The 26,403-nt window shown below is 43.6% G+C and overlaps 1 protein-coding gene across 1 annotated transcript in view; it reads left to right on the top strand.

Moving 5' to 3' along the window:
* The first annotated feature begins 16,064 nt into the window (after positions 1 to 16,064).
* myo18b (myosin XVIIIB) overlaps positions 16,065 to 26,403 on the top strand; it is a 28,588-nt gene continuing 18,249 nt past the window's right edge. The window contains exons 1-17 of the mRNA XM_071898566.2: positions 16,065 to 16,109; positions 17,496 to 17,639; positions 17,920 to 18,321; positions 18,435 to 18,498; positions 20,060 to 20,169; positions 20,284 to 20,451; positions 20,854 to 21,064; positions 21,159 to 21,301; positions 21,389 to 21,489; positions 21,669 to 21,732; positions 21,931 to 22,075; positions 22,678 to 22,848; positions 23,529 to 23,619; positions 23,937 to 24,129; positions 24,879 to 24,959; positions 25,244 to 25,364; positions 25,537 to 25,684. Of these exons, the coding sequence (XP_071754667.2) occupies positions 16,065 to 16,109; positions 17,496 to 17,639; positions 17,920 to 18,321; positions 18,435 to 18,498; positions 20,060 to 20,169; positions 20,284 to 20,451; positions 20,854 to 21,064; positions 21,159 to 21,301; positions 21,389 to 21,489; positions 21,669 to 21,732; positions 21,931 to 22,075; positions 22,678 to 22,848; positions 23,529 to 23,619; positions 23,937 to 24,129; positions 24,879 to 24,959; positions 25,244 to 25,364; positions 25,537 to 25,684 (2,402 nt within the window). The remainder of the gene's footprint in view (positions 16,110 to 17,495; positions 17,640 to 17,919; positions 18,322 to 18,434; positions 18,499 to 20,059; positions 20,170 to 20,283; positions 20,452 to 20,853; positions 21,065 to 21,158; positions 21,302 to 21,388; positions 21,490 to 21,668; positions 21,733 to 21,930; positions 22,076 to 22,677; positions 22,849 to 23,528; positions 23,620 to 23,936; positions 24,130 to 24,878; positions 24,960 to 25,243; positions 25,365 to 25,536; positions 25,685 to 26,403) is intronic.

Raw genomic sequence — 26,403 nt, 5'->3', positions numbered from 1 at the left:
ATCCTATTGGCTGACAAACGGCAGCCGGTTACTATGGGAACCCGCGACCGCGAAGACCGGTATCCCTGGGGATCGGTAACCACGGACAACGACTGTGTATGAAGGTTACACTTGTAGAACGAGATGGCAGGAGAGGGGGATGAAGTGACTCTGGGGTTCGAGTGTATATAAGCAACCCTTTCTCTGTGCATCTCCAGTATATTAGTCTACGCTACAACCTGTTTGCATTAATGGGGACTTCTCTGTCTGCCTGTTTGTGAATCTGTCCTTCTGTCAGGGCTTTTCGGGGAGGGAAGAGGTTCCTGTGGTGTTTAGGGGGGGCGGGGGTGATACCGCGGAGGGTCGTTTTGATAGGAGTCTGACAGCTTTCAATCACTTGCAGCGTGCATACCTCAGTTGGACTGTGTCAGTGCGAGTATGTCGAGGCGAAACCTCTAAGGGCCAAATGTCATGCTCTGCGTATGTGTAAGACAGACCGAGACACCGGGGCAAGTCTGTATGTACTGTACGCCATAGTCTTGCAGCCATTCGGAATGAGAATCCATTATCCTGCTCACACACATTCGCGCTCATAGGTTTACAATTTCAGTTAGTCGGTGCGGGTAGTGTCAGTGCAAAGAGGTGTTCTAGGTATGAAGAAGACAACCTGAAGCTTGACTAAAGGGAAAATCCACCCTCTGATACTCTCACTCTGTTATCAATCTGTGATGTTCAGTGCATTCCAGTGATCAAGTGTTGTAAATTACCTTTTCTGGTGTATCCACTTTTCCCCCAATGGCTGCATTGCATTCTAGCCTATTTGGTCTCACCTGCTTATCGCCAATACTATTGAGACTGTTGAGACGACTTGGCATCTCTGCCTCTTCTGCCGTGGATTTCTCCCTGTATTAATTTTTCAACGTCTGTGTAAAATGGTGATTCTAGAGAGAAGACCTCTGTCTTTTATTCTGAAGGACTGGCACCAAAACCTGAAGTTTACTGCTAATGTTTTAGACAGTTGAAAATGTTTCTCCTGTGAAATCCAGTGGCCAGTTATCTGCAAGAATAAGAAAAATACACCACCGAACAACAAAACTGGACCGGGAATGCATGGTACATCACCACTAGATGTTGATTAACAGCGTTAAAAGTGCTTAGAGGTGGATTTTTCCTCCAAGTCTGGTTAGGATTTTATATTTTTTTCCCGAATGTGACGCAGTGCAGATGAGGTAACATGTTTTTAACGGGGCATACGGCTTTTGCCGATGCCGTCGCGGACCTCGTAAAAGTCCGCACTCGTTTAACCGAAGGGCAGAAATGTGCAGCCGCGATGCACAGAAGTGTTAAAGAACAGGCGGAGGAGGAGGAGCAGATTGTTTTGATTAACTCATAATTTCAGGGTTTTGATTTTCATGCAGTACAATGTCCTTGTCTGTGATGTCCATGCATTTCCAGAGCTGTGATGTGTGCGTGTGCGTGTGTGTGTGTGTGTGTGTGCGTGTGTGTGTGTGACCTACAGTAGGAAGGGGGTTGATTCGGGGGTGCGTTTGTGATTTTTCTTAGTAGCCTTTACCAGTCAGGGGGAGATATTATCGTCTTATAGAGAAATTTTGTCACCTTTTCGAGGTGTCTTTTATTTTTGTAAACCAAAATGGTTTTTATTGTTTTCATTGACATTACGTTGTTGCACCTTTTTAGCCCAATGTGTTACTTACTAGTTGTTCAATGTGCCAAATAACTTGCTGATTGAGTGGGAACCTAACGGGAAGCCTCCTGAACTTTGACCCTTCTCACCACCGGACTCGGCAACAGCCAAGTGTGGCGTCGTGGCCGCAGCTGCCACACACACACTCTCTCTCACACACACACACACACACACACAAGTGCACACACAAACTTGGAAGCTCGGAGGGACGGTGTGTGTCTTTGAAGGGTACAAAACTGTGACCAAATGTTGTAGATAGCTTGAGGAGGGAGGTGTGTGTGGCTCCAGCTTACCCACAACGCGGGACTCTTGAGACACCCTCCGGTTCTCCGCTTGTTCCTAATAGACTTCTCTCACACTGTCCGTATGTGTGTGTGTGCGCGTGTGTGTATGTCGTGCGAGTGCGTGAGCATACGTGTGCTTCATTACCGCTTTGTACGTCCATTCGGTGGAGATGTTTTTTTGTTTTTTGTCACACACGGATTCTCCGCTCAAACACGCTCGACACGACGATTAAAAAAGGATGGCGTATAGGAAAAAAAAACAAAAAACTAAAAAGTATATATAAATATATGTGTATATGAAATGACAAAAATGCTCTAGGTTTATTTAAAAGATTTAATGTAGAAAAACAAAAGAAAATTGTTCGGGGGAGGTTAGGGGTTTTCGATGTGAGTATATTTGTTTGTGGTGAAGACTTCAGCTCGAATCTTGCACATAAAGACTTTAGATATTGTACCTGCGAGTTACAGATGATTATTTTTGTTTGAATACCGGACTCTTTGCTCTTTCATATTTATTGCGTGTTCGGGGAGCGCTCTCCCCCCCCACGTCTATGAGCTCACACCCTGAGATCTCGCTGTAGAAATCCTCCGGTTTACACCCATCCGAAAACCTTTTTATTTTTTTTTTTTTTTTTTTTTTTTGGTTTTTCATATGCCACAAACAAACACAAATACTACTGGCTTTGGGTTGTTATTATTACCATTAAGGGTATGATGATACTGATATATTATTGATAATATTATTCAATGATTATTGTTATTAAATTTTATTTTATTTCGATGATTTTTTGTTTTGTTTTCAAGACAGGTAGGAACTTATGTGTTGGACTGCTTGTAAAAACAGTTCATGAATAAAAATCCTTTTTCCGTGTTGCCTCCTGTCACATTTGCTTAATTTGAATGAAATGTTGTGAAACCATACAGCCAGCTACCACATATGCCTACTTCTACATGTCATTTTTCATATCAAGGACCCCTAATTTAGTCCACATTAGAGCCACAGACCCCCAATTGATGAGATTTTGTCTCGCAGACCCAAATCTGAGAATATTTTTATTGTTAGATATGATTTTGTTCAGCATTCCATGACCATCTGTATTGTAGGTAGAGAGATAACGGAGAAACTATGATCAAAACAGTCATTCTTCTACATTCTCTAATTGTGTTCACTTCTTGTAAATGAAATAATGCTGAAGTTTAACAATTCATCAGTTGGCTGGGGACCCCCTGAAACCCCCTGGAGGACCCCTGGTGGTCCCCTGACCCCGCGTTGAGAACCACCGATTCAGATCCATACTACCATCCCACATCTTGGAACAGCTACAGCAGCATTTGTGCATGCAGGTAGTAGTAGATGGGCAGTTGTTGACGAAATTAGCACATTTAAAAAATGGGCGGGGCGCAAGAAGAACAGATCAAACATGCCAAGAAGAAATAAAAATTTTGAGTATGGGAATACTTTGTGGTTTATGGGAATGCTCTGCCACAGACATGGGAAATCAGTGAATTTTACATAGGCATTAACACTTGCAGGAACCTGATCATTGCTATATGCTCTATAATGGGCGTATTTCTGTTTGTAGAGGGGAGTGAGCTGACTGCATGGCACAGATCCACTCCAAAGATACACCAAGTCATAGATAGCACAGGACTGCACCCAATTGCAGAGAAAGTGGCAGCAATCAGAGAGGCACCTATCCCCAAGAATGTCAGTGAGCTGAAGGCTTACCTGGGGTTGTTGAACTATTATCATCGTTTTCTGCCCAATTTGTCCTCCATTTATTGCTCAAGAAGGATATGAAGTGGAGGTGGGGAATTGCCCAGCAGAGGGCATTTGAACAATCTCCTGCAGTCTTCACAGGTCCTGGTGCACTATGATGCCAAAAAAGAGTTGCTCCTGGCTTGTGATTCTTCCCCTTGTGGAGTTGGAGCTGCGCTGTCACATAAGATGCCTGATCTGGGTTTGTATCCTGCACATTCACTCCAGCAGAAAATAATTCTTCTCAGTTGAATCGAGAGGGACTTGCTGTCATATTTGGAGTAAAGAATTTTTGCAGTGACTGAAGAGACAGTTCTGATGCTGGACCATCTGGATGCCCCCCTGGTGACTGCTCAGCAAGTGCGCAAGTGGACGGCCAAGGATGCAGTCTTGTCCCGAGTGCGTGAGTATGTTCTCAGGGGATGACCGAAAGATGTTGATAACCCATCTCTCACACCTTATTTCCAGAGGCGAGATGAGCTCAGTATACAGGATGGATGTCCGGGTGATCATTCCAATTCAGGGAAGATCAGCTGTATTACAGCAACTAGATCAGTCACACGCAGGTATCACCAGGATGAAAGGACTCGCCAGGAGCTATGTATGGTGGCCCAAGGTGGATGCTGAAGTGGAGGGGCTGAAATGCCAGCAAAACAGGAAGCTACCAGCTGAGAGCTTCAGTCAGTTTGGATCCAGTTTCACCAGTGGTGCTTTTAAGAACTACATGAGTAGAAATGGTATCATCCATGTTACCACCGCACCCTGGCACCCAGCTTCCAATGGACTCGCTGAGCGTGGGGTCCAGACCTTGAAGCCCTTACTCAAGAAGAGCTCATGGGGTTCTGTGGAGACTAAACTATCCCGAGCTCTTTTCAGTTACAGGATTACCCCCCAGTCGTCAACCGGGAAATCTCCAGCTGAGCTGTTAATGGGCCGCAAGCCGAGATCAACACTTGATATCCTGATTTCCAATGAAGAGTGGAGAAAAGACAACTAAAACAGAAGGCAGACCATGATCAACATGCCAAGGAAAGAAGCTTCCAAGAGGGGGACTCCATCCTCACTAAAAACTTCAGCCACGGGCCTACCTGGATCCCTGGAACAGTAGAGCAAATGACTGGACCGGTCTCATGCACTGTTCTGCTTGGAAATGGCCAAAAAGTACACGCATCAGCACATCGATCATGTTCATCGCAGACAGACTCCACCTTCTCCTGTAAAGGAGAAGTGTGAAGATGCAGTCGTCAGTCCTCCTCAGAATCAGAATCAGATTGTTGAGCCTTTCAACTCGGGAAGCTCCGTGAAAACTCCAACATGTCCTGAGCTGCTGAGTCCATAGACTCACCAGAGTCTAATGTTATCACTCCTTCTCCCGAAAAAGAACTGAATGTGTCTGAACTGACATGGTCTCAGAGACAGAGGAAGCCTCCGGATTATTTCAGATATGAATTTCTGACATTGCTTCATATATTTGATAGATATGGATAGATATGGATTTGGATTTGGATAGTGCAGTATTGATACTCAGCTTCCTATCAAGTGACTATAAAGTGTCACTAAAGAGTCTTCTGAGTTTCAAGTGATACTCATAATTGTGTGACAAGTAGTCTATGGATTTTCAATGTCTGGGCAAGGGTTCATCTTAGGGTTAATTAGAGTTAGGCTAAGGTCGGGGTTACATCGTCTGTGGAGACGCATCAAAAAGGCAAGTGACACGTTGTTGAACATCTACTTTGTGTCACCTGATAGTCAGTTGAGTAACATTAGACTATTAGGTTAACAATAGTGTAACCTCATCAATCATTTTTCAAACGGTTTATGTCAGAGCATCCCACATAGTGATAAAATAAATGAAAAAACACACAAACACTTTGCATAAGGTGATGAGGGCTTTATTAAAAAATAACAAACAAGTCGAGGAGACGGTGCAGTTCCAAACCACCCCAAACCCTTGAACTGTGTCACAGCAGTGGTAAAACAAACTATTTACAGATACACACTGCTGACTCCCCTGGGCTGACAGTGGCCGCCAGACGCTGCACCATGTCGCCATGGGCCCAGGTGCAAGGCGCTACCTGAGGCCCTGCTGGCCCTGCAACACGCTAAGGCCAGCTTTCAGGGATGAAGGGTCACTCAAACACCCCGCAAGACGCTGAGGTGATCGAAAATAAAGAAAGGGGGGAAGGAAATACTGCCTCGACTGCCTGTATTGTATTATTAAACGAAGATGAAACAATGTACAAAGCTAGTCTAGCAGCCTAGATTAGCGCCTGGCCCTCTTTCTGCAAGGCTGTGAGCATTTCGGCTTCATCGGCTCCTGCACTCCTCCCAAGCCAAAGGACAAGGCCTCCCACAGGCGCTGCTTGACCTTACGACCCAGCTGCAGGGTGTAGGGGCGAGGTCGGCCAGAGGAGAAGTGCAGCATGGGATCCACGACCGCGTGGTAAATCTGCTGGTACTGCTCTGCGGTGCGGCCGTGGATCAGCAGGGGCTCGTCTCTGGTCTGCGAGCCACCGTTCAGGCACATGTCCCGGTCTGGGGAGGAGGACCGGGGGCGAGGCCGGCAGTCTGGCAGGACTGCGGCGTTGCGGAGGAACCTGTCCTCCAGGGGCTCCTGGAGCGCCCGCAGGTTCCCCTCCTGCTCGTCCTCCCTCCTCCTCCTTTCAAGAGCCTAATAGATGGAGGGAGAGAATGAAGGGACGGGTCAGCAGTGGTACAGAAAGTTCTGTGATACGCTGGGCAACATTGCTTGTTTACAACAATGGTTCTCAACCTTCTGGCTCGTGACCCCTTTGGGGGGTCGCAACAGGCTGCAGAGTGATGAACAGTTCACCCAAAAAATTATTTTCCCTTCTCAGGTTGTTCCATTTGATTAATTATAAGAGGCGGCCGAGAAATGAAAACTATTCATTATTTAACAGGAAAAAAGCAAAAATTAGAGAAACCTCTGAAAAATGTAACATGATAATAAACATGTTGATGATTTACATGTTAAAAAAAATGTTGAAAACCGTCGAAAAAACGTCAAAAATCTTTGAAAAAATTTAGAAAATTGTTGAAAAAACGTAGAAAATTTTAAGAAAACTGAAGAAATGATGATGTATGACAATTACTTTTAAATATTGGATGCTGTAGGATAATAATTAATGGATTTCATTAACATATCAACTTCAAATGAATGATTGGAAAAAGTAGCCTATTTATTACCAAATATGATTGTAGTCTACTTGTCATTCCCACCTGGACTTATTACCAGATATTAATCTGTATCATGGAGTAAACGTGAAGATGCGTTGAAAAGCAACGAGTGAATCATAGTAGGCCTAGCGCATCTTATTTAATTCATTTAGTGATCTAATTAGGCTACAATTTAATCGTTTAAAAAAGAATTGCATAATTAATCCATCTTATTTTTATTTTCAAAATTATAAAATGCATTCACTGTTTAACTAAACAGCCGTTAGAAGTGCAAGACTAAACTCAATATGCTCCATACTCAGTTTTAAAAAGTTAGGCTTCATATTCAGAGAATAAAATATTTGTATTGTTAAAGTGGAGGAATGGTTACTAAGCTTTGTGAATATGATCTGTAGACTCAGTAAATTGTATCTTTTATAGCCTAACTGTAAGAAATACAACTCATCCATTCATTACACATGTGAGGACGCGCCTTCCCTCATCGTTTAATGAGCCGACTGGCAATTAAAGAAACGAAAACAATTCAGTGATGGTTCTGCTTCTTCTAGGACTGTTGAAAGATTGTCATTAGGCCACAGGAAATGTGTTACTGGGCACTCCGAAGAAACTTGACATCCAGTTGTTTTCCTATATTTTACCTATATTTTAAGGGAATGATAGGCTAATATTTGATTTCTCTTGTAAGTTGAAATTCTTAAAGGCAGAGACAGACATCTGTGCGCAATTAGGCTACGCACGGGTGTGTTTGTGTGTGTGTGTGTGCCCGCGCGGGACCGATTCATTATGGCTAATAAGAACTTTATAAGCAATTGTCGATCTATTAACACATATTCAATCATAATTAATAGGATTTTGGACACATTTACCCTCTGCTGACATGTCACATTTTCTTCTGCCCTCTGGTTGCGCGTCCCTCTCATACAGCCTGTCTGCTTCTCCGACTCATGCTAGGTGTTATCTTGCTCCAACTCCAAACTATGGCTAGCAGGGGCTTTAACCTATAATATGTAGAACTTTAAAAGACTCGACCTTAATTGAGGAGGACATTAGCGGGACAAATTAGGCTAAATTCCAATTTTCAGTACAGTTTACATTTCAGTCTGGTAAGAATATAATTTAATCAAAACTCATCCAATTGACTGTAATAACAGCTGATGACAAATAAAAAGATGGATAAAATATAACCTCCAGTCTGTGATCTTCAAGCATTAATCTGTGTTTTATCCCTTAAAGGACCTCATCCTCATAATTTGCATCAGTTTGATTCTTCTTCCTATCATGTATCATATCACTTTAGGTCATAGAGATTTACATCACCCTAGCATGTGTTGTGTTGAAAAGTAACATCTGTGGTCTAGTAACTAGTCATATGGATATGGAGTTAAATGCAATGTACATCTCATAAAATGATCATCTATGTACCCAGAAGTGGCTACACAGAAGTACAGTGATCCTGTGATGAATTTTATTAAGGATACAATAGGAATATCAAAACAAAACTGTAAGGAATATTATAGTTATACCATAAGAGATAAAAAAAAGCCCACCATTAAGTATGATAAGGTCACTATAGAGTCACTGTAGACACTATAAGTCCTTATAGGACTTTCTGTGGCCATGAAATATGCAATATTAACTGCGGGCAATCTCAAATCCTTTGCCTTTTGATACATATTTGATGGTATCAGATGCTGAGCCGTTTAGGGTTTTGACACATGTGCAATTAACAGACCAGACCAATTTATCCGGCACCAAATCTTACACACACAGGAACACACAGAACTGTGACTTTAAAGGGTATTTATTGACAATTAAGGCACAATGGTACATCAGCAGCAGAGAGCTAGCTCATATCCTTGTTAAGGTCATATTCAGGATAGGTTTGTTTGCATGGATCATCATATCCAGATCACAAATCCATGCTTACATTATAAAGTATTCCAAATGTTACCATGGAAACTGAATTTTCACAAGCCATAAAGACAGAAAAAGGTGTTTACTATCCTCATTATCATTTTGAGTGTCTTATAATCAGGATATGAGCTTATCAGTGAAATGTGTTTACATGTGTTCAACTCAACTGAAACAAAATACTTCAGTATTGCAGTTAATAGCAGACTTACATTTTTTTTCTTTTTTTTGACTTTTAATACAATACCCATCTAGTCAGCAGTACAGTGCAGCCACCGCCTCAGTGACCTCTACACCACTGGATGAGGGCATATTGCTTGTGGACTACAGGAGCATGTGAGAACACAACTAGAACGCAACTAGTCCAGCTGACAAATTTACACTCAACGCCAGGTGGTTTAGAAACGGAGATGAGACTCAATCAGATTCAGATTTACAACATCTGTCTCTATGCAGATATGATATGCGAGTAGTGTCCTTACACATCAAGGACACAACTCGAACTTGATTACATTTCCCTAAAAACTGTACCGTTAAAACACGCTCTAGCTTTTGTGCACTAAAACGATAACAAAAAACAACAAACCGGTATTGCTAAATTTGCAGTGCGATCATTTTTAAAAGGCACAGCATGCAATGAAAGTTAATACATCATTCACTGTATGTAACAGTCCTGCATGGTCAGCTGTGGCTTCAATATACTTTTCTGTACTCCTCACTCTTCTTTTCTCCGTTCAGTCACTCGTTCCCTCCTACAACCTGTCCAGTCTTGGGATGCTCAGTGGCAGTTTGGGCATTTGGGGCGACTTCCCCCGCTGGTGTCTCCAGGACCCTTGGAAAGGACCAGAGGGAGGTAAGGGTTCTTGAACATTTTAGACAAAGTTTTGAACACATAGTCTCGCCCTGGGACCAAATCTGATGATTAAATCATGAAAAATTCAAATAAAAGCGATTTTACTTTTACCAACATGTTTTAGCTATATGCCTTCATTAGGGTAAGCTTCAGATTTTATTTGCATGGAGAGAAGAGAGCTTCTTCAATAATGTCTTTGAAGCTTTATAGACCAATAACTTGCAGCTTTTTTGGATGTGCATTCTTTTTGAGAATTTATCTAACCAAGTAGACCACAAACCACAAAAGTAGACAGTGCAGCGTAGCCAGTCACATCCCTCCTCCCTCTGCACAATGATGCCACACTGGGGACAGTGCATCGCCTCCCCCGACCGCACCAGAGTCTATTTATGTGTGTGTGTGTGTGTGTGTGAGAGAGAGAAAGACAAAGATAGTGAGTGTGGGATAGAGAAAGAACAAGACAAAGAAGAAGAAGGTTGGATATGGGAAGATTTTGTTTGCTCAGTGAGGATGTAAAACACAATTCTATGTGTTGAACATCATCACTCTGCACTTGAGGTGACAACGCATGGTTCTTTTTCTTGATTTTGGTGACACCTTTGGTGATAAGCAGTCACTGCTTTGGTGTAGACTGCTGCTTCTTATATTTCTTCTACCTTCTTCCACACAAGAGGGACATTTTCAAAACTTGATATGAGCAATGCCTACCTTCAGATTGTCCTGGATGATTCCTCAAAGCCCCATGTCACTGTGAACACACGTAGAGGATTGTATGCCTACACACGATTGCCTTTTGGTGTATCTTCAGAGAACCATGGAAGGGATTCTTCGTGGTCTCCCCCATGTGATGATTCACCTGGATGACACACTTGTCACTGGTCCAAGTGAGGCTGAGCATCTCAAGACCCTTGATATGGTGCTGCAGCGCCTGGAGGACCATGGACTGAGACTCAGGGGGAGTAAGTGCACTTTTCTTGACCTAGGACGTAAGATCTTACTCTAAACTTGGACTTTGTACCTGGTCCTAGCAAGCCAGGAGTGCCGCTGCCAAAATCTTTTTTAATCACTGCAAGGAGTTTGATCATTATTTTGTTTTTAGATAGTATGGGCTAATTATTATTTGTCTCATCTTTGATGTTTGCTTTTTACAACTGGGGGTTTGTACTAGGCCTGGGGTGTTAGGGGTTTCCTGCTCGGACTCTCTCCATCCTCCAGTGAGGTTGGATACCTGGGGAAGTAAATCTTGTATAGATTCATGTGGTTAAATGCTAAATCATCCAGTATGAACACATGAGAAAATAAATGTCAAACGATCTGATTTCTTAGGTTAGGTAAAACTAGGTGAACCAAATATGGCAGCAACAGGTCTTTCTTTTCACCTTTATGATAATTAAGACTTAGATGCTGTTGCCCTGCACTTCACACACATAATGTACTTGTGCATTTGGCCTTTTATATTCAGCCTACTATCACTCACTATCACTGCCAACATGTTCCCACGCTGTCTGCATCTGGACACTGAGCTGCGTCTGTTCTGCTGTATTGATCTACTTGCACTAAACATTTTATAAGCCGGGTATTAGAATGAGTCCTCTTGTTTTTCCATTAAAAGAGAAAACAGGCAAGCCTGTACAAATAAAATACCAGTCATTGTTAAATGAATATATGTGGTGTTGTTGTTCTTTCTCTCTAGTCAACTAGAAACTGTTATTGCCTTTGTCTTTGCCCAAAATCTGTATCAGTCAGCGTTTGGCGTGACAGAGCTTTGGTGTTCAGTGCACCACATTCATTATTTTCTTTCTACTGATCATTTATTAAAATATGATTGTTCCTATGTCATCCATGAATGGTCCTAATAAGGTAAGACTTGGCCACAATGCAGCTATAAGCTATAGGGCGATACAGTGTGTGTCATGGGTAAACCTCGCCATCCCACTCTTCTATCCATCTGCTTGCTCTTAAACCCTGGTGGCCAAATTAACTTGTTATTGTTAATTTAATAGGCTACTATTTATTTGTTTTGAGTGTTTGTGTAAAGTTAAACATAACAAAATCTCAGAAAAAAAATGTCCCTCTTTTGTCATTGAAATTGATTCTCATGTTTTGATTTGCTCAATTTTTCATTTTTATATTTAAGGTATTGGTTAGTTTTATTTTAGTTATCTGTATTAGGTATTTTTTGGTTTTCAGTTTAGATTTATTTTTATGTCTAGTTCTAGTCTTTATCCAAGTAAAATAACACTGGAGATGACATAACAGAGAAAAAAAATATCTGATCTGATATCACTATTAGAAATTGAATTCAGAACAAAATGTGTAGGCTAAGTGTAGCAGGTACAAGCTAGATTATCACACTTCAGACAAAACTCACAGAGAACCAATTCTTATACATGAAAAGTTATTTAGAAAATCAAAATAAAGCTTGTGATACTCTATTAATCCCCAATAAGAGAAACTCTTTTTTTCTCTGATTTTCCCAGCTGGTTGGTGGATGCAAACTTACAACCTTCTGGTCAAAAACTGCTTCACTAACCTTTATTCTACTGCTGCTATTAGGTTTGTGTTTCTTTTTTGACATATCATTATAGGAACTAAATCTGCAGAAGTGATTGTTGCAGATTTCATGTTACTGGCCTGGCTGTGCCTTCATATTGCAAGACTTTGATTGGAATCCATTTCCTAATTGAACAAAATGAACAAATCAAACACCTGTTCACTTTGAGCTGGGTGGGGCAGTTACCCAACACACACATCACACACATAATGATCCGTCAATTCAAATGACTGTGGGGAGCCAATCAATGACAGTCTAATCAGAAACATAAACATACTCTTGTCTGCCAGGGGAGTTCACTGCACCATGTTGTTTGATTATGATGATAGAAAGTCAGTGAGTCTCCACCAGGGGAGCTGCAGGCCAAAACAGCCACCTGGAAATGCTCATATTGAGGCAAAGCTGTTCCTTTCTTCATTAATGCCCAGGGATGTAGAGGAGGATAAACCCATCTGAACTCATTTTACCCACTTTTTAATTTGCAGAATGGAGTTTACTCTCTTTTTTTTAGGATGACATAAATCTTTATGAGGCAAACTCATAGTATACATCATGGTAAGTGTTATCAAACTTAAACTTAAGTCCTATGAGAATAGGGTGTTTTAAGGTGGTAAAAACCTTAAATTGATTGTTCTTTGTTTATGTTAGCGGCTATTTGCCTTATGATCATCACAACCCATATTTTTGATCACCAATACATCACTGCCAATGCCTAAATATGTGAATTAGCCACTTTATTATAAGGTACATATTTAAAATATTTCCATTTCACCTCTGCTTCAAGTGGTGGTTCATAGTATTTCATTCTTTTATGGATTGTTTCTCATACATAGTTAATAACATAAATAACTTGGCAGAGTGTGAGCAAAGACTTCACTCTAAAGACAACACCACACTCACTTAACCTGACAATTTCCAACAACTGACTTTGGAGGCAATATACATTCTGACACATTTGATTTGGATATAAGAAAACCTATGAGAATTGAAGAAGAAGTTTTGTTGTTTGTTACATGGGAAACCAAATGACTGCATGCATGTGCAGAACAACCTAAATGGGACTCCACCTCACTGTGTGCCATTCAACAATATTTATCTAACGTCTCTTCAAACTGATTGATGGGTTTAGTCAACTGTGTTCGTCCTGCACTGACCAGACCTGAACGGACTTCACTCTCCTGGTTTTGGGGTTAATGATGCTTTGACTTATAAGCTATGGGACGGTACTTTTTTATCAGAAAGTGTCCCTGAAGTTGATCCATGAGCGTCTCCTGTGAATCCCTGGCCGCTCTTGCGGTCAGGGATTCACATACTTCTGTATGTACTTCTGTTTACCTTCAGGGCACAACCCTATTCCAGTCTTCTCTTCTGTCCTCATTAGCCCCCCTCCCCCCCTTACCCCTCAGTCCTCTCTTCCTATTTTCCATCCCTCCACCCGGGCTACTTCTCTCCCACAGGAGGCTCCTCCCCCTCTCCGGCTCCCTCCCTCAGCTGCAGCCGTCAGTCAAGCCTGCACGACAGCTGATGTGCTGCCCAACCGCACATGTGCACTCGTGCCCTCTGTCCTATAGCATAACAGCTCTCATCCATTATCACTCCTCTCATATTAGAACTCGGGATCCCTTGCCTTGTCCCCCCCTCTTGCCCTACATTGGTACATCTTTGGAAAACAGCTGCGTTGGCATAGTTATTACTGCTGTTTTAACGTTACCTTCAACTGGTTATGGATTGTTTTGTCTTCCCCTATAATTCCCACTGCTTCTCCCACTTGCTTTCCTCCTGTCATATGCTCTCCCCCAGTTCTCCAAACAGGGTAGTATCCCCTACCACCTCCCCCTGCCCCACGGATATTTATAGAGGAATCGTCTGTCAACCCAGCTGCGTTGCTTATCTGTAAGTGTGTGTGTGTGTGTGTGTGTGTGTGTGTGTGTGTGTGTGAGAGAGAGAGAGAGAGATTGGCTGTATAGCTGCCTGTGTCACTCTATTTCTGACTCTTATTGCTACATGCCCCGCTCAGCCTGTCTTGCCCGGTGTGTGTCTGTATTGGTGTTTGTGGGACAGTGGGACTGTGCGCCTCTCATTCGGCCCCGAAGGATTGGCGTTAACCATCTGGATTCTTTTAGCCATTGAAAGGTATGCAGCTGTGTCTTTTGTGTGTCTGTTACTGTCAAATTCATAAGTAGAGACAAATATATTCATAAGGTTTTATTTATATAGAGTAGTAGGGCCTGGACTGGGCCTGGGGTAGAATTTGACATTGGCCTCCGTCGATCAGCTGCTACAGACAGAATAAAACTCAGATGGTATCTACTTTACTGGACCATTTGGTTTTATGGTTGACCTGATTTTTTTTATGTGTGGTGTATTTCTGTCTCTGGTGGCTCACTAGAAAGATTTTCCTCCAGTTGTGTCATGGATCATAAATGTGTCCATTTGCGCGTGGGATCGATACACTTTTACCACAAGCGCTGTTAGTGATTCAGGAGTTGGAGATGTAAATGTTATACATGCCCAATGAGGCACTGATGAGGGATTTAACACATTTTTACCTTCATGTCCCAGCAGAATACATAGAGGTAAATTTAACATAGCAGTCTGGCTTCCTCTCATTTCCAAGCGTCTGGTGTATTCGCTGGTGGTGTTTCTTGGTCTGGTGCCTTGCCTCTTCCAGCCTAGTTATAGAGTTGTTTACAGGGACTTACACAACCAGTAGCCTAACATGCAAGGCTATACATAGGCTTTACTTCAATAACGTCATTTCTATTAGGACTTAACGTTCCAAACACAATGCAACTTACTGGAGTGAGGTTGGAGTGAGGTAATTGGCATTTTAATTAGAGAAAAACCCAACCGAAAGCCGTTTTCACTTGTGATTGTCAGTCTGGCTCCGGCCTGGCCTCCCATGATTAGCTGAGGCGGACTGAAACCACTGGACTGAAACACGAGAGCAGAGAGCCACATGGGATCCGGGGAGGGGGGGGGGGGGGGGGGGGGGGGTGAATTGTCTGGTTTGGGAAACCGTGTGTGATCTGCTGATGTGTTTGTATGTGTGTGTGTGTGTGTGTGTGTGTGTGTGTGTGTGTGTGTGTTGTGGTGAAATGGAACCATGTGGGTGGGTATACAGGTGGTGTGTTGAGGTTCAGAGAGGGGGGGTTGTCATTCAGAACAAATCATAGCATTGAGGTTGTTGACTATGAATTTGACCAAAACAAGAATGTCCAACATTAACATTTCCATATACTACTGTGTTATCCGTCAAGGTTAAAGGCAACTTTATATATGCAAAGCCTTCTTTCAACTTTTCCCTTAAGTGCGTTCATATGTTTGGTAGTGCACCCTAAAACTGGACAGGAGGCCCTTTCTTGGAAAAATAATGATAGCTTATAAACACAAAGTGGCTACGAAATATCTCAGTAATGGCAAAAGACAGCAGACATGCCAAAATAAAGATGACAATGTGTGTGTGTGTGTGTGTGTGTGTGTGTGTGTGTGATTACAGTACTTCTCCCTTCATCTGTAGCATCATTTTGTCAAGTTCACGGTTGTTGAAAACATGACGAAGCCTCACATTTGACTTCAAGCTTCTCCCCCCCCCCCCTCTCTCTCTCTCTCTCTCTCTCTCTCTCTCTATCTATCTATCTATCACTGCCTGTCTCTCTCTCTCTCTTCCCTCTTACTGTCTCTCTCCATCGTCAGGTGCACAGTGTTGTGTTTCTGCGCACACCCCACCCCGCCTCACTCTGACATCACATCTGGTTGGCATCCGTCTGACCCCTCCCTCACCCCTGAACCCTCCCCCTCCCCCCCGCGCAACAGACACCATGGCATTGTCTTCACGCTTAAAACTGTGGGAGCAGAAGGGAGGTGCAGAGATGTGGCATGCTGCATAATCCAGTATCTAATGTAATGTCTAATCTGAGTGCATGCGTGTTGTGTACTAGGACCTGATGTTCATCGCTGTGTGTTGAGTGGACCCTCTATTCTAATGCTGAGTCGTCATGTCATGTGAACTCTGGCTGCTATGATTCGTGTATTAGTCATTGTGCATGTTTACTGTACTCTTTGAGTGACTGTTATGGGTTTTTAAGGCCGATACCGACACTAATATTTGTGACGATAGCTGACATTTTGTGCCGATACTCAATATCTTTAAATTTGACCAATTTCATGATCAAAACAATCACAAAAATGGCAAGTATTCACCGTTTTGTCAGGCTGGAAAAGCCTCTGAAACAGCATTTAGAAAACCATGGGACACCAAAACTCTCCACTGAACCCTATATTAATGAAATCAGCAGTTCCTCAACACAGGGTGAGGCAGGTTTCCTTTGGAGGTTTTTACAAACTGCAAAGACTGCTGGAATCATTTTGGTGGTTAGCCATCGGAAATCGATATAATAATAAAAGCATATTCATGCATACTTGTGTGGGATATGATCAAAATGTTGCATTGGAAATAGGGTTTGAGGGAGGCAGGGAGGAACCTCCATCATGTTGGCAATGGATGACATGACATGACAGTCCGATATCATCCCCATACATCTGAAAACCAATATTTTAGTCTAAATCTAGATCTAGTTTGGTCTATGTTCCATCCATGTTAGGTCGATCTTAGCCCTCCATATGACCAATATGGGTGTTAAACTTATGCATAACTCAGGTAGTTACTGAGAAATTAGGACACTTTCTTAAAGTTTCTCATTATTGCAGTTTGACAGACAGAGACACGGAGGAAGGGAGAGAGCTGTCCTACTAACCTTTATCATTTTCCCCATTGTGCCAGCAGGTGTTATCTATTAGCTAAATGTCAGGCCTCTGGCCACCTCTCTTCTCCGCACTTCTCATTCCTGCTTGGCACTCATCATCACCGCTGCATCACCGAGCAGTAGCCAATATGCAGATTATGGAGAATACATTTTTACATGAGTTATATGAGTCAAATGTGTGTGTCTGTGTGTCTATCTGCTTATGAAGCCATGTGCTATTGCTCTTCTTTTGTTTTTAATGCACTGTGAATGTGTGCAGATGGACTTTTTTTTTCAAAACCTTGCATGTATGCACAAGTGTAACTTTGACTTGAATTGACTATAAAATTTTCACACCACCTTATCCGTATGTAGGCCTATCTCAATGAAATAAGAAATGCTAAAAATACAGTATAGGCCAAGCAGAGCCAACAATGACGTGATGTTTCTGTCTAATCCCCCGTGCCGCACCCTTCCACCTCCTCTCATCCCTCCACCGAACCACAGATAAAGGAGGAGAAGACGCCGGTGGCCACGCCTGTCCCTCCCCCGCCACTGTCAGCTGTACCAGGCGGTTTCCTCAAGCAGCTGGTCCGAGATTCAGAGAAGGAGACCAAGCTGAAAGAACCAGAGGCCAAAGAGGAGAGAGCGGTGAGTTGTTGTCTCTGGTCTGTTCGGTCCGGTCTGGTCCGGTCCGGTTCGGTTCGGTTCGGTTCGGTTCGGTTCGGTTTGGTTTGGTTTGGTTTGGTTCGGCTCGGCTCGATTCAATTCAATTCAATTCAATTCAATCAACTGTGCTTTACTGACATCCATAGATGGAGATATGGTGGTTTACTCACATAGTCAAGAACCTGCACTGTAAAGGGTAAATTGTGCTCTATAACAAGGTAACGAGGTAACAGATTGTGTGTATGTATTTTGTTGTCTCCAGCCCAGCAAACTGAGTGACAACCTGGTGCAGCAGTTCCTCCTCCCAGACCAGACTCCTCCAATCCTCGAGGCGGAGATGTCCCTCCGGGCCGAGCAGCTGGTCAACAGCGAGCGAGGCCGCCATTCTGCCCCGTCGGACAGCAAGACGCCGCCTCAGACGCGCATAGTCACTCCTGACCTTAATAATAAACAGGAAACCAGACGGGACGTGACCCCGGAGCCGCCGAAGAAGAATCAGGAAATGAGGTCACAGGAAGAGAAAGTGTCAGAGAGCAAGAAGACGCCGCCGGTGGAGCAAAAGAAAGGGAAGATAGAGCTGAAGGAGGTAGAGAAAAAAGAGGAGAGACAGGAGCCGGAGGGAAGGCAAGCAGACGCCACTGTAACAGAGCATGAGAGGAGAGAGGTAGGCATGTTGCATTCACCTTTCATATTATGTACATATTCTTCATGCATGTACACACACATGCAGAAAAAAAGAAGTTGATTACAACATTTTTCCTACTGTTTCTCTGTCAGGTGCGGGATGTATGGTATGAAGCTGGAACTGTGTGGTATGTCCACAAGGATGGTTTTACCCTTGGTGAGATATGAATACACCCTTACCTTGGCACACACCGCTAAGAAGGAACTCTTTCACAATCATACACACACAATCAGAACTCTTTGCACAGCACCCCGTAACACGTTCACTTCAATCGTCAATCTAACAGTCCTTTTGGGGCATAACCCTAACCCTAACCCTTACCTAACCCTAACCTAACCCTTACCCAGAAGACATCTGCTAAACCCAACCATTGGATTCCCATGTCTGAACCCAACCACCCACTTGACTTCCTAAACCAAACTCAGGGACTTTACGTCTTGTATCGACAGCCTTGACCATCGTCTTACCCCAACCTCAACCATACGAGCTCCTTGCCTAAACCCAACCAAGGAAGTTCGGAATTTATACTGGCATCCTTGGCCATCGTCTAGTGTTTGAAAGGCCGAAACACCTGTTGATCCTGTGGTACACTACTCCGGATGTGTCCTGAAATGTAGGATCAGTTGATACAGCTAGAATTTCAACATGGCGTCTTGCCTAAATTGAGCTAGTTTTCTAGTCTAATGGCAATTTCTCATGCCACTTTAAAACCTCGACTCGACTGTTTACCTCAAGGTTTCATCCTACTCTAGTGGAAGGGACATTCTGTCCTAATTTTGATAGGATGTACATTCTGAGTTTTACAAAGACAGGAATGTTCGGTGACATTGGACGGCCCGTGCACTGCCGCTGGCCCGCTTTTAACTGCCCAGTCGTCGGATGAAGCAGGGAGGGTCATTGGATAACATTTCACTTACCTAACCCTAACCTTAACCCTAACCCATCGAACTGCCCAATCATTTTAAAGACCTAACCCTAAACCTAAACCTAACCCTTTTTAGATGACTGTAATTTTAGGACCAAGCTAAAGCCACATCTCTTAGGTGTACGGTTACATTGGCATTAGCATTCTCTACTATAACAGTGTCCCGCTCCAATCCGAGTTCCCTGTTAATCCAGACAAAATCTCTAGTAGCCCACTGGCCTGCTCATATTAGTTACAGTACAGTCACTGTTTCTCTCTCTGTGCTGCTGACCTATATCTGCTCTGATCCGTTCCATATCCATCCATCTCGCCGTCTCATCCAGCCAGCCAGTCCGCCAGCATCCACACATCCATCTATCTAGCTACTTACTGTACTGCACTAATCCCATTAGACCTTCATATGCCCACGCAACCCCTAACCCTGACCTTGCTCTCTTACATGGGGGATCAGAGCATTATGCGTACAAAGAGCTCGCTTAGCCAGACACACACACAAACACAGACACAGACATGAAAACACGCAGACATATGCATATACTGTACATGCATGCGCAGAGTTGTGCAGTGGCCGATTTGCAGATGAATATCAGATTAATCTCTTATGATGTAAAACCTATAAACCCATTCCAACTGAATGGGACAGCAGTGGACAAGATATGCTATAGTCAGATTATAGGCATACTACTTGCTGTCTTTGTAGCTCAGTGTGCATAATATTTCCCTGAAGGCGCGCTACCGGTGAGAGTGATTCATAATTGTCTTCTGATTGGTGGATATATGCGCTCATTTCAGCCACTCAGCTGAAGCCGGATGAGGGGACGCCTGAACTCCCACAGGGCCGAGTGAGGGTCCGACTGACAGACGGGTCGCTGCGGGACGTTACCGAGTACGACATCGAGAAGGTACAGTAGCTACTCACTTCTTGTCCCTCTCATCGCTGTCTGAATTTTTCTACCTCCCTGTTATCTCTGGAATGATACCCTCTCCTCAATCCCCCCCCCTCTCTCTCTCCACAGTGTAACCCCTCAGAGCTGGACCTGTGTGAGGACCTGAGTGACCTCCAGAGTGTAAATGAATGCGGGGTGCTCCACACTCTGACCGGTCGAGCGAAAGCCAGCCTGCCCCTTACGCACGCAGGACCCAACTTGGTCAACTTCTGGCCCCCATCACACCCCCACAGCAAGGTTGATTGATCAATCAAGTTATGAAAAATTGAGTGCTAATTGAGCTGTCTTTTTCTGATTTCATCTTTTCAACTTTTAGCTGCTTAGACTGTAAATTCCAACCCATTGGCTTACGTTATCTAACTAATTCTACTGATTTCAATCTAAGTAATGATAACAAACACTGTGCTCTTTGCATATAATAAGAGACATAAAAATCACAGATTAGTTTATTATTAATTTGCTGCAACCACAGATTAATCCACTACTACAGTCTGAACTAGGGCACATCCCTACACAACACACATGTCTGCATACAGCCATGGCACTCACCAGTTCATACTAATCCAAGAGGTAATTGATCAGTGGACCATTTTCAATCCTTTCCTCCCCTTCTCTTCCCCTCTCCCCCTTCTCTGCCAGACCCCGAAGTCCCGGCGAGGGGAGTCGGTGTGGGATGCCCCTCCTGCTCTGGCTGCCCTGGTCAAACGGGTGTACGTGTCCATGGTCGGCACCAGGCGAGACCACAGCGTTTGCGCGGTGGGCCGCAGCGGGACAGGCAAAACCACAGCATGCCAAGCCTTCGCACACACACTGCTGAAACAGGCCGGGACGGCTGGAGAGAGCATCAGTGGTGAGTACAGCAGCCGGATCTGGAGGGGTATTGATTCATATCCATGCATTGCAGCGCACTATTGGCATTTATGTATGTGTTGTGTGTTTTCTAGTGGAGCGAGTGCAGGCTGTGTTCACTATCCTGCGGTCTTTCGGCTGTGTGAGCTCCCAGCGCAGTGACGCCTCATCTCGGTTTGCCATGGTGTTGTCGCTGGACTTTAACCACGCTGGACTGGCTGCTGCTGGACACCTACAGGTATACAACACACAAACAGATGTGGGCTAATAGTGTCAGACTTCCATTTCTTCCACCTTCTCACCCTCATCTCTCTTTTTCCATCAGACTATGATGTTGGACAAATGGAGAGTGTGTCAGAAAACTGAAGGAGAGAGTAACTTCCTGGTCTTCTCTCAGATGTTGGCAGGACTCAGCACAGAGATGAGGTATTCTCAAGCACACACACACACATATATGAGGACAAATGTGACATTAAAGTGATACGTCCAGGGGAAACCTTGTATTAGAAACTTCTGTTTATCGACAGATGAAAAGATTTACTGCTGTTGTGATGGTTATATATGTTCTGAGTTTTTTTCCTCTTTCTAATCATCTTCATTGACAGGACAGAACTGCAGCTGCACCAGCTCCCTGAAGCCAACTCCTTTGGCATTGTTCCTCCCACCAAGGTTTGTAGGGGCCTAAGTGCTGGGAAAATAAATAGAATGAGATTTTATAGAAGAGGAAGTAGAGGGAGTGGAGAGGAGAAATCCCACGAGTTTTCAGGCCATGGAAGATGAGATGTGACTCAACCATCCTCGCACCCATTAACTGGCTGATTTTTCGAAGACAGAATAGACATGTCCCTCCGTCCTCTCTATCATTAGGTTGAGGAAAAACAGCGTGCGTCCGTCGCCTTCACCAAGCTGCTCGCTGCCATGGAAACGCTGGGCTTCTCAGCCAGCGAGCAGAAGGCGATATGGCATGTTCTGGCTGGTATTTACCACTTGGGAGCTGCTGGGGCCTGTAAAGGTAACGCTCGATTCATCATCATCAACTCACACAGCATAATGCTGTCCCCATCCCACCCCACCCCACCCACCCCCCAACACACACAGACACTATCATCCCTGCAAACATTTCAACATCAAATAGAGGTTGATATGACAACTTGCACCAATGTGGAAAACCTGTGCTATGCCTTGTTTTCTGATATCGGTTAAAACTGTCTCAAAAGCTGTTTTAGTATGAATTTTAATATGAATTTCCACTGTGCTATGATATCATGTTGTGAAAATGTTGTGTTCATTTGTGTTGATGCTGAACTTTGCCACCTCCTGCACCTCACTGACTGTCAAATGCTTGCTTGGAACTCAGACAGGAGGTGGCAAAGTTCAGTATCAACCCAAACAAGCACAAGATTTTCACAGTGATGAATGAAAGATATTATGGCATGGTAAAAAAAAGAAATCATGCTAAAACAAGTCTGTTTTGAACTGGTATCAGAAAGACATTTAGATCCCGATTTCTTTTAAATAAGCCAACCCTCTCGTCGTTTCTTCCTTCCTCTCTCTGTGGACTCTCTTCATTTTTATCCCTCTGTCTATTCCCCCTCCTCTGTGCCCTGTGTGCAGTGGGTAGGAGGCAGTTTGTGAGTTTCGACAGCGCCCAGGTGGCCAGCAGCGTGCTGGGCTGCGAGGGAGAGGAGCTGCACACCGCCGTCTTCAAACATCACCTCAGACAGCTGCTGCAGAGAGCCACCGGAGGCAGCCGAGAGAGGTTTTCTGCTGCCGAGTCAGAGGAGGGTGAGACGCACACACACACACGCACACACACACACATGCACACACACCAGGGGCGCTGCCAGTAGGGGAAAAGCAGGAATACTTTCAGGTGTGCCCCAAGACTAAGGGAGTCCTTCAGAGAGGAGAGATAATACTGTACTAAATTAAATACATCAGACTAGGGGCTCCAACAATACATACATTACACACATTACTAAGTGTACATTATAAAACGGATAGTTCCGGTCCTTGATTATGATTGGCTGAGCCGCGTTCGAAGCCGTTTTAAAATACTCTATAAACACACACCTGTGACCGCATCACATCAGTATTACTGCGCCAAACAAATTGTCTGTGTCTGCGTCTGTGGGTTGCTTGGCAACCATTCTGCTAAATGTCGCTGAAGAACTACATTGCTTGGCAGAAGAATGATTATTTGTTATCAATAAATTATTGCATTTTTTGTTGCTGTGTGTTTATTTTATGAAACCTTGCCAGGTATATGTAGTAACCGTTTTATAAAAGCAATAAGCCCAGCGAGGCCGTGGTTTACAGTGATTTTAGAACAGCTAAGGGGCTCTTGGGGCTTATTGCTTAAATTTCCCACACACTTGGTGTCATATTCAGTCCACTCAAAACACAGATAATGAGAAAATCATATCAATTTAACCATTTGTCTCCCTGTTTTTCTGTGTCTGCAGGTCCCAGGTTGACTGCTACTCAGTGTGTCGATGGAATGGCAGCTGGCCTGTATGAAGAACTGTTCACTGCCGTAGTCTCACTCATCAACAGGTACACACACACACACACACACACACACATGCATGCACTGTATGTATGTGTCTCTGTCTGTAAAGGTCTATGTTTACCTATCTATTTACAGCATGGTGAATGTGTACATTAACCAGTCAATTAGAGCATTTACCGACTGCGGGATCAATGTGTACATTGGCCAGTTAATGTGGGCGGAAAATGCTAATCACAGCAGCACCGTGTACACATACACACACACACACATACACACACACACATGCATACATACATAATACACATCATGCACACATTCCTATGTAACATACATGCATATGTTTGTGTGTGTGTTCCTGCAGGGCTCTGAGCTCTCAGCAGCTGACTTTAGCCTCGGTGATGGTCATGGACACACCGGGTTTCAGGAGCCCCAGGCACACCGGAGAGGAGCGAGCGGCCGGCTGGGCGGAGCTCTGCCACAACTACCTACAAGAGAGGCTGCTGGAGCACTACCACACACACACCTTCACACACACCCTGGAGAGATATGCACAGGTAAACCTTGGGTATATGTTGGAAAATGTGTGTTACTACAGATTACTAAATTTGTATTATTATAGAAGGATGGCAAGAACATTGGAGATCAATACTTGTTGGTTTCTATGATCATTTCATATAGAAGCACAGGAAAGGCAATTGAGTTATTTTAATTTCTGAAGGTAATTGAGAATGCAATTGCCAATTGTGGGGTTATAATGTAAAAATGATATAACAGTAACAGTTAATGAATATACACTACCAGTCAAAAGTTTGGACAGACACATTTTTCTTTATTTTTACTATTTTTCACATTTTAGAATAACAGTAAAGACATCAAAACTATGAAATAACACAAATGGAATGATGCAGTGACCAAAAAAGTGTTAAACAAATCGAAACTATCTTATATTTTAGATTCTTTAAAGCAGCCGCCCTTTGCCTTGATGGAAAGGCAAAGGCTTTGGAAAGAAATTCATACATAGGATCAACTTCACTGTTTATATTTGTCTAAGAAACACATTTCAAGCATTTAAGCAGAAGACTTTAGATCAAAATCGCTTTAAGAGAATGAAAAACACAGTGCATTCAATCAGATGGGTCCAGACTGTTGACTGGTAGTGTATATGTACCCAGTTAACAAATGATTGCACCTAGGGAGTAATAAGTAAAGTAAAACTGTTCCTTTTAAATGAGTAATTAATGAAATATGCTATATTTTGAGTAAGAAGCCCAACACTGAGAAACACACTGTCTGTCTGTCACAGGAGAAGGTCCCAGTGCAGTTTGAGTGTCCAGAGAGCAGCCCAGCTGAGGTGGTGTCTGCCATCGACCAGCCAGCTCTACAGGTACAGAGCTAACATACATTATGCACATAAAGCGCATACGACTCATGAACTACATCAAAAGGAAAGTAGTGAAAAAAACACAGATTCATACCAGTCGTGTTCAGAAAAAGTTGAAAGATAAGAAAGACAGCATCCTCTTCTTGTTTTGTGCCGTAAAGCAATCCAGCAGATTTCCTGCACAATATAAAATGCAGTGTAGAGGCCGGTAGAATGAATATGGCAATGATGTGTGTGTGTGTGTGTGTGTGTGTGTGTGTGTGTGTGTGTGTGTGTGTGTGTGTCAGGTGCGGGCAGCAGATGGAGACCCCAGAGGCCTGTTATGGGTGCTGGATGAGGAGATGGTGACTCCGGCCTCCAGTGAGAACAACGCCCTGGAGAGAGTCTGCCAGTATTACAGCAGCACTGGTAAAAAACCCTCAGCTGTGTGTGTGTCTGTGTGTGTGTGTGTGTGTGTGTGTGTGTGTGGAAAGTGTGTCATCCCTTTTTTAGAACATGTGTTAATTCAGCAATGGGACACTGTGAATATTTGTGTGTATTTATACAGTATCCCCCTCTGTGCCCCTCCACCTCCCCCCAGTGCGTCAGTGCGAGCAGCCGCTGCAGTGCGAGGTGAACCACCTGATGGGCTGCGACCCCGTCCGCTACGACCTGACCGGGTGGTTTAGTCTGATCCAGAACAACCCGTCCGCCCTCAACGCCATCTGTCTGCTCCAGAACTCCACCATGTAAGTGAGTCCGCCTCAAGGCCCGGGAGGCCGCGATGCTGAAAAGACGGATGCGTGTTTATCTGAAGTCTTAGCGAACGTCTTTAAGCATGTAACAAGCCCCTGGAGTCAAGTCCCAGCGATTAGTCAGGCCCGCCCTTGACTGGAGGGCCAGGGTTCGATCCCCCATGAGGTCATAACTGCTGAAGTATACTTAACCACTGCTGCTTCATTTCTGCCTTTAGGGAATAATGAAGTATATCAAATCAAAATGAATAAATGTCCCTTTTTTTCCTTTGTCCTTTTTGCTTATTTATGAGGTGACGTATTTAGTTCTGTTCAATTGATTTAGCAATGATCTCCTCTGTTCCTCCAGCTCTTTGGCTTTTTCCGACCGTTCCTCTCGCTCTCACTCTCGTAGGTCTGAAAGTGCATCGTCATGCTGAAATGTGATCTGGATCTGAAAAATCCATCTTATCTCAGTTTAGGATCATAATTAGGATATTTGGTATTACAGAATCACGTTTCCTAACTGCGTTTAGGAAAAAAAATCCTATCTTATCTTAAGATAAGAATGTAGCTGTTACAGAAGCGTCCTAACTTGAGAATATCCTAATTTAGGAATCCTGTTTTAGAATAGCACTGAACCAGTCCCACATTAAAAATAACAGACAAAATTGGCAGCCAGACTACTTCTGCTGGGTCTAAATGACGATGAAGAGAGGGAACACAGAAATGTA

This window comes from Centroberyx gerrardi, chromosome 2 (genome assembly GCF_048128805.1).
Source record: "Centroberyx gerrardi isolate f3 chromosome 2, fCenGer3.hap1.cur.20231027, whole genome shotgun sequence".
NCBI lineage: Eukaryota > Metazoa > Chordata > Actinopteri > Beryciformes > Berycidae > Centroberyx > Centroberyx gerrardi.
Note: the sequence above shows the minus strand (reverse complement) of the source record. Positions and strands in the feature narration are given on the sequence as shown.